Raw genomic sequence first — 9,119 nt, forward strand, 5'->3', positions numbered from 1 at the left:
TTGTGAGTCTCATGTTTCCTTATGGAAGTAACATGCACAGAGCACAAGATGAATCACATAATAGTGGTAATAAATATGGTTTTCAATCTCAATGTTATGACAAATACTAAACATATCAAGGGTATAATCAAAACCAATATTTTAGCTATGATCAATATTCTACAGAACCTTATGGTTATTCTCATACATATCAACAACCTTATGACGGGTATATAAGTGAGAAACCACAAGGATGGGAGGATAGATATACTTCGAATTGTTTATCTTCTAAATATAAGCAAAACATTGATTGGCTTATTCTTCAGTTAAAGGCTAATTTATCCACGCCGGAACCGCTTAATGAGCAACCAAGCAAGGAGAACAATATTCCAACCGAACCTTACTTCAATATATCTAACCAAACTCCTGACCATTTTTTTGATCATTCGCATATTCAAGAAGGGGAGACATGGTCTGGAAATCTTGTGGTGAGTGAAAATGTAGGTTTTGATTAACGTCTTGACCAACTGATCCAAGTGATGGTGCAACATCAACAAGGATTGGACCAATATTCACAGAGTGTTGGTAAATCACTACAAAAACTTCAAGAAAGTGTCCGAAAATTAAGAAGATACTTTGATCAATTAAGAAACAGAGAAATAAAGAAGAACTTTTGCCTCAAAGCCAAAACTATTTTGACATTTTCGTGGATAGTAATGTATACTTGATCGGTAATGATTATGAAGATGAGCAACCTATGGAAAGTCCATGTAGCAATGGTGAAGTTATCCCAACTCCGTATCATAATAAAGATCATTCGCCTATTCAAAAGGAGGAGCCTTGGTATGACCGAACCATTATTATAAATGGTGTAATGTACTTAAAATAGGATCTTCGGATTTGCACCAAAGAAAATTTTCTTGTAGAGTGGACCGATTCGGATGCTGAAGAGATAGACGTGGAATACCCAATTGAGCTTTTTAAGGAATATAATGATGCTGAGATTTCGGTTGAAGCAGAAATTAAAAGTTTGATAGAGGACCACGACATACATGAGGTAAATAATTCAATGAAGTTAATTAAGAATGATTAGGATCTCGTACAAGCTTTGTATAATCCTTTGCATAATTCTAAATCTATTGATCCCTTTCCTCTAATCGAAGTAGCTTTCCAAAGAGTTGTTAGCCCAGCTTTTAGGAAATACCTCCGTAGGATTTTGTGTGCTTCCAAAGTTTTAACGGATTATTTTGCTTCAAGTATCCATCACTTGATGTGTTTGAATCTAGTATTATGAAGGTTCACCGAGAGGAACCTTTTGAAGTTCCCGAATTCTATGTTCTTTATCCACTTCCGAGTATAGAAAGGACTAAGTGTGAGGGAAACTTCCATAAAGTAACAATTTCATTATTCATATCTTATGATAATCATTCTGTTAAGTTGTTACTAGAATTGCAGATTGCTTTCTGGATGGACTACCAGATTCAGGTTGTTGGTTTACGAACGATAATAAAAATCTCAGACTGAGGACGTTAAACTAAACGTTGCATGGTAGGAAATCCATTAGTTTTGTATTTCTACCCTTTTTATTTTTAGTTTTATTTTTTTGCATACCATGTTAGGATTCCACACCTTGATTTTACTGTGGATGACTCAATTACATTGAGGACAATGTAAAGTTTAAGTGTGGGGAAGTATTTGAGCATTTTGCATATAGATATTTTCAAATTTATTTGTAAATATATGCATAAAACCTCCAACTTATAGACATTTTAGAGTCATTAGTATACTTCTAACTATCTTTACATATTGATGAGATATTTAATTCTCATCGAAATAATGGAACTTAGAATTGTTAGAGAATACAACACATAGGTGTTATTAATCTTTGGGAGAAGTCATTACTGTTTGTGGCTCAACTTAACCATGACAGAGGAAAATTAGGTGCATAAAGATATTTAGTATTATAGTTGTTGACCAATCATTAGTGGAGACTACCTATATTTACATCAAGCGAGGCACCAACCTACAACTCTTTGTAGCTGACTAAAATTGTCCTTTTAGAGTCTGTGTCACCGTACGCTAATTCCGGGTAAAATAGTGAGCTACCCCACTTTGCACCAATTTCAGCACTATTTTTATCTCTTGAGTGCTAATTTCATCAATCATGAGGGTGACGTCTAAAGATGAAAGCCTCCTTCTTGTAGTTTGATTTACAGTTAGCATCATTCTTTCTCGAACAACATATTCATAGAAACACATCGCCATCAACAAGCGAGCGACATTAAAATGTATGAATAAAGTTGAATACGTTCAAGGATTATAAGCAACATACAATGAGAAGAATTTTATATACAAGTTGAAGACTTACATACAAGATCGAAGAAAATCAAAAGATGAGAGTTATTGAAGTTTATGATATGAATACAAAACAATAAATTGTGAAGAATCAAGTAGTGAAGTCGTTCTCTCATGATCATGTGAATTTATTGTAGTAATCTTAATCAAAAAAAAAAAGATTTGCATTTAGGTTGTTATTTCATTAATAAATCCATGAGGAATAAAAGTATATAAAGAAGTTTTAAGCAACAAGGAAATTGAGGAAAAGAGTAAAAAATTGTCAAAGTTCTACGAAGTTCAAGAGTTTATCATCAATAGTTGAAGCCAAAGACGAAGACCAAGAAGATGAAGACGATGAGCCGAAGACGTTTCCATTGAATGTTGTGAGAGTGGTGTTACCATTACTGCCGATCACATGTGAAGGTGAGTGACTACTCCCATCCTCATAATAGTGGTTGATTTCGTTTCTTAGATATCATCAGAAAAAGGCTTTTATTTCCCACGATTATGTGGGGTCTCCAGAAATTATTTCGGAAGGTTTCGTTCCCATTATTCAACGTGTGTTCTATCTCCATTCTTACCTGCACATATGTGAGACTACGAAAAATCCGTCTTATTGAGTGCAATTATCCTAAAATTCTATTGGATAGAATTTTGATAATTGGTTCATGAAATATCCTAAATTCTATTCTTACGAGTCCAGATCCACGCGTCTGTAGTACAATATACAATCTCTACTTCTCATACTACAGTTCAACATCTTAAGCCTAGGATTTACACCTTTAGGGGGAAACCATCCATTCTTCCATCTTTCTTTCTTTTTTGTAATATGAGTAACATAAACCTTTTGTTGATTAAGGATGAATTCAATGTTCTAGCGCGAAGCTTTATTAGATATACAAGTTTGTTCAGAGTTTTTATCATCTCATCGTTTGTCTTTACCATGTCTAATGTTTATGAGTGATTCTTGGATTGATTTGGAGTACACGCTAGATTGATCAATTGATTGTTCTAAAGCTAGTAGAAGTTAGGAGATAAGTAATCGTCGATTGACTCTTTACACAAGTAGAAATCGTGAGACCTTGCAGAGGGATTTTGTTGCGAGTGAAGATAACATTAACAAGTGGACCTTGATATAAGAGTTTAACTACTGGGATCAACCTAAATTCACAAAGCTTAAAGCGTTCTAATTGGATTACACCTTCGGTGATCTACTACTTGGTGGTTCAGATGAATAGAATCTGGTAGTCGAGAACTTTCGTGTACAGTGATAGAAGGATTTTTGGAGATAACACTGATCTAGATGTTATTCTACAGTTGGTGATGAATAGTTCTGACGAAAAATAGATAAGTATACTGATAAAGCTTGGTAACGGCGAAGGATTCCTTGATCATCTGTTTTCTTTCTTATTATCGTTTTATTTACTTTAATCAAACAACCCCTCCTTATTTAGTCTTCATTCTTATTTTGTTAATTCAAATAACCTATCAATTACACAGCTCTCCGTGGGAACAATCCTTACTACCGCTATATTACTAGTTAATTAATGAGAAATATATTAAGTAATTTTTGCATCAAAAAAATATATTAAGTAATTTATTGCACTTACGACACGTATCAGGATTCCATAAGGATTTGTAAGGAAATTGTAGTAGACCATCAGTCTCCATAACCTCATAACAAACAAATACAATTTTTTTTATCTCCCGTTCTAAGAACAATCAAACCTTTATCATTGGTCTGCAAAACTTTTATTGAGAACAACTCTTTAAACATCACAAGTTCCATATTAGATAGCTCAAAGTAGGGTTTTCGATACACAGACATACTCTGATAAATCTCAAAACCAGTAGTAGTATCGATTACTCTTAGCAAAGAGCAGCTCTAGAAGGTTACCACATCTGATACATTAATGAGTAGATTTACTCTCGTGGCATTTTTAGGGGCGCCCCGAAAGAATTGGGGGCGACTTCTTTATTCCCAACTCATAGCCAAGGTTAAGAGATGTCCAAAAGATAGAACAATACGTTAATGCCCTTCCGTAATCGAAAGTTATTTTGTATCTGATTGTTAATATTAAATCGATAGTTAAGTAACACAAAGATACTACCGATTGATATGAATTTGTGCTAAATGCGTATTTGAGGCTACTATTAATTGGAAGTTAACGCTAAATTCATTTACTACCGACTATAGGCTCAATCAAAATTCAAAAAAAAATGGATTTTTGTAAAATCTCATTTTGGGGCTACTCTGTATTCGGTAGTTATATAAACTATTTTGACTACCGAATATGGTTGAATATTTGCAAAGAGAGCCACTGTACAATCGGAAGTCAGGATTTTACCTCATCTACTACCGATTATAGGCTCAACCAAAATTCAAAAAATAGATGATTTTAGAAAAATCACATTTTGGGGCAACTTTATATTCGGTAGTTATATGAACTACCTTGACTACCGATTATGGTAGGATATTTGCAAAGAGAGTCACTGTATAATCGGAAGTCAGGATGATCATTTACTACCAATTATAGGCTCAACCAAAATTCAAAAAATTGAGGATTTTTGCAAAATCACATTTTTGGACAACTCTATATTCGGTAGTTATATGAACTATCTTGACTACCGGTTATCGTAGGATTTCGGTAAAGAGATCTACGTATAATCGGAAGTCAGGATAACTTCATTTACTACCGATTATAGGCTCAACCAAAATTCAAAAAATTGAGGATTTTTGCAAAAATCACATTTTGGGGCAACTCTATATTCGATAGGTATATGAACTATCTTGACTATCGATTATGGTAGGATTTCGGTAAAGAGATCCACTATATAATCGGAAGTCAGGATACCTTCATTTACTGCCGATTATAGGTTCAACCAAAATTAAAAAATTGAGGATTTTTGCAAAATCAGCTATATGAACTACCTTGACTTCCGATTATGGTAGCATTTTAGCCAAATGTCTATTTTAACCGGGAGTCAAGATAAAAAAATTTACTACCGATTACAGAATAATTAAAATTCAAAAGATAGAGGATTTTATTTTGGGGATACTTTATATTCGGAAGTTACATAAACTAAATTGACTCCTGATTGTGGATTAACTTCCCGATTGTGAAGTTATCTACCGATTATAAAGGGTAGTTTGGCAATTAAGAAAAACGGGAGATAAGGAATGGTTACATTTTACGTTTAGGTGACCTTTTTTTATCTTTTTGTGTCGCCCCTAATTCTTTCGGGGTCGCCCCATTAGGGGAAGTGGACTCCCTCACAAGTTGAAGAGTAAACATGAGAACCAAAAGTCAATTCTGCAAACCTAAACTATCACCTCTGACTTCAGTACTAAATAAGATGAACTAAAAAATACAAGGGATAACACCGAATTCTGTGAGAATTAGCTTCTTACGAAATCAGAAATCAGAAGCACGTACTACAGATTTCTAGCACAAAATGAAACTAACTAGTGTACAACCTCCTAAACATCTAATATATCTGAGGACAAATAGGTTCACAGGGGACAGCACAAGATGAAGGAGAAAGCAGAAGTGATATTTTCTCTTAAAGAATTAATACAGATGTGTATAATCTCATTAAGAACAAGCCTAAACTTAATCAAAACTATTGATTTTCAACTGCCATTCGAAGTATCCACAAACTCATTCTTAAATCACCTCAGCATAAATACTTTTCTCTTGCAAGATATACCAGAGCCCTCCTTCATTCTGATACTGGTGGTTGAACTTCCATGCTGCTGTGCTCCTCTGATGATGGAGGCTGAACTTCATCACTCTTCTTTTCAATCTCAGCAGAATTTGCGGTTTCTTTGGTATCTTGTGATATTTCGTGTAGCTATAACATTTCAAGTAAAAGTGGTTAAAGCCAGAAATAGGCACAAAGACCTGGGCATTATGTGGAAAGAAACAAAAGAAATGTGGAGATAGACTACCCCCAGGTTCTTTAGACTTGCTGTAACATCATCTTGTTGTTGTTGAAGAGTAGTTCTGAGAACTTGAAACTCCTGATTCGATAAAACACATAATTCAGAAATGAAAAGCAAACCAAACGATGATGGTCATGGATAGATTCAAATTTCTCTACATTTTTTTCACTCAGAAATCAGTTAAACATACTGTTTTTAGTTGATCCACTTCCACATTAAGAGATTTTTTCAGATCAGAAAGTTCCTGCATGTTAGATCAGACACACATCAATATCATAAAATAGTGAAAACTCAAACTTAAAACAAGACATCCTCGATATATAATTCAACAAAAGTATAAATTTGAGATAGGTACATAATAAAGAGAAACCCAATTTCGCCTGTCTATGTGTATCATCTTAATAGTCACAAACCATTTAGAGCCAATCTTGTTACTCAGAAATCTGATGGTCCCAACATTCAGAGTTACATGTTTTCAACAGAATTTATATCATGTATAAAATTACTCAGGATGCACATCTGAAAAAATTCAGTTCCAACACAACTCATGACCAATTGCCTTGAAGCAACTACAGTATTAACATAAAAAAGTTTCCTCCAGACTGCGTTTAAATTGTGAAAGTTGACGCCTTTTTGGGTCATCAATCAATAAATTCAATCTTGGTGATTCTGCTTTCTAAAACGGGGCGAAACCCCTTAATTCATTATAACTAGTAAGGGAAGAGATCTAATTTACTAATGGACTAAGAAGATATATAGACATATAGATCGGGCGCAATGGTGCTTACTAACTTTCTATATGGGAACAAAAGTGCTCACCAATGTTCTCGAGTTTTTCCATTTTTTCAGGGGTCTCTTTCTCTAAGCAGCCCCAAGTAAAAAAGAGAATGCAAACCTATAAACAAGCGATAAACACCTAAAAGGTATACAGAATGGCTTTTAGTTCGATGAGTGCATTTTGTTGATTTCAGAATGCTATTCTATTACAAGATCAGAGGAAAGTCACCTCAAAGGCTCAAACACACTATTCGCCTATTCCTCAATTGAGACTTGGCAGATGGACTTCAACAAGATAATACATTTATCACAAGCAACACTGTATTCTACTGTCCTTGGCGGACCACATTATGAAGTCAGAAAAGCAGCTGCATAACAACTGAAAACCATATACCCAAAACAACTGAAAACTATTTATCACAATATCACCAACATTTGATTTAAGGACTGGTTTAAACACGTGGATTAATTAAGACCATAGATGACAGTGTCTTATGATATGAACATTTCTAATTATAAGAAAATCACTAAAAACAACTCATCCACCACCACAAACATGAAACACCCAAAACAAGTTTATTCAATTTGTTCAAGGCTCAAACTACACAATGAGGCATTGATAATAGCAAAAGCCCTAAGCTTTCAGTGACCAAAGAAAACAAACAAAGATATTAACAAAAAGGCGGTAAAGTAGTTTAAGAAGACTACGGAAGAAACACAAATCACTCACATCTCGGTAAGTTTTTACTTGAGTATCTAGCTTGGATCTCCAACTCTGCAAATCCTGCAGTTTACACAAAGAATTTATATTGAAGAAAAAAAAAACTTTTCGAGTCTCGCGATATCTACAATTATTCAATACAAAAAACAAAATTCAAATAAAATTCAAAAAGATAAAAAGCAAAACATTCTTCAAAGATTACCTGTTTTAACCCTTGAATCCTAGTCAAAAGCTCTGCCCTAGATTCAGTAAGTTCCTACATAATAAAACAACCATCAAACTCGATTAATGAAACTCACTAATATAACCAAATAAAAATTACAGATTCAAAATCAAAATCAAAGAAATGAATCGATAACATACTGCGATTTTACTCCCAATAGGTACCGTATTCTCTTTCTTCTGCAATTATTAAAACAAGAAATAATAGAGAACCAATTATATTTATAGATTAACTATTCTAATCCTTGAAATCAGCTAAGACCTATTATTAATCCAAAACGAGATGAAAATTAGGGTTTCATTTATAAAGACTTACAGAGGAAAGAGGAGTGGTGAGTGGAGGAGTTGGAGTAGAAGAATCTGAATCGGCCATTAGATTTGGTAGATCTACTGATAGATTTGAAATAAAAATAGAAAATTTCTAGGGTTTGGTAAAGTGGGGAGCTACTAAATGAGTGAGATTCAAAAACAGTTTGTTTTGAATAAAACGGGGGAAGTAAGTAAGACTGAGTAGGAAATTTCTGGGGATTTCGGTATTTTATTAGCCGTTGGATTTTGACGGGTCTTTTGTCTTCTCCTCTTCTGTGTACTTCTTTCTTTCTAATCTTATTATCCCTTCAAATTTTTGAATCCAAATTTGGTCACACGAAAAACCTCCTGGCGAGGTGTATACCCAATTTTAAAGGGACTCTTTTTGAGGGTTTTAGGGGGAGTCTTAATGGGTAAGGATAGTTTTGTAACTTACCCATTAATAATCTTAATTATCCTAAATCAGTTTTTATTCTCTTCATTTCATCTTCTCCTCCCCACCATACCGACCCCCACCACCACCACCATCAAAAAAAACTCGACGATTAACTCATCGAAATCGTCGATTCGAAAACTACGATTAATCTGCAAAAATGGATCCGCCAAGACGTAAAGCTACTCGTATGAAAGATGCTAATCGAAAACCCAATGAGTATAACCATGGAATTGCAAGTTTGGTTGCTAAGAAAGTGAAGAAAAAAACGGTTGAAGAAAGAGAAATTGAACCCGCTCAAAACGAAGAAATGATGCGATTAAGAAAGTAAGGGCCTACTTAAACTCACTCTAATACTTCGATTTGATGTTTCCATGTTAAATTAGGGCAGAAAA

The 9,119-nt window shown here is 34.2% G+C and overlaps 1 protein-coding gene across 1 annotated transcript; it reads right to left on the reverse strand.

Moving 5' to 3' along the window:
- Positions 1-5,705: 5,705 nt before the first annotated feature.
- LOC113361692 lies at positions 5,706-8,508 on the reverse strand. Its single transcript, XM_026604850.1, has 7 exons — positions 8,299-8,508; positions 8,124-8,162; positions 7,963-8,016; positions 7,770-7,823; positions 6,453-6,506; positions 6,269-6,340; positions 5,706-6,171 (listed from the first exon to the last, which is right to left on the reverse strand). The coding sequence occupies exons 1-7, from the start codon at positions 8,353-8,355 to the stop codon at positions 6,040-6,042; spliced, it is 462 nt and encodes a 153-aa protein (XP_026460635.1). The 5' UTR covers positions 8,356-8,508; the 3' UTR covers positions 5,706-6,039.
- Between the last annotated feature and the right edge of the window lie 611 nt (positions 8,509-9,119).

The sequence above is a fragment of the Papaver somniferum genome, chromosome 3, assembly GCF_003573695.1.
Source record: "Papaver somniferum cultivar HN1 chromosome 3, ASM357369v1, whole genome shotgun sequence".
Lineage (NCBI taxonomy): Eukaryota > Viridiplantae > Streptophyta > Magnoliopsida > Ranunculales > Papaveraceae > Papaver > Papaver somniferum.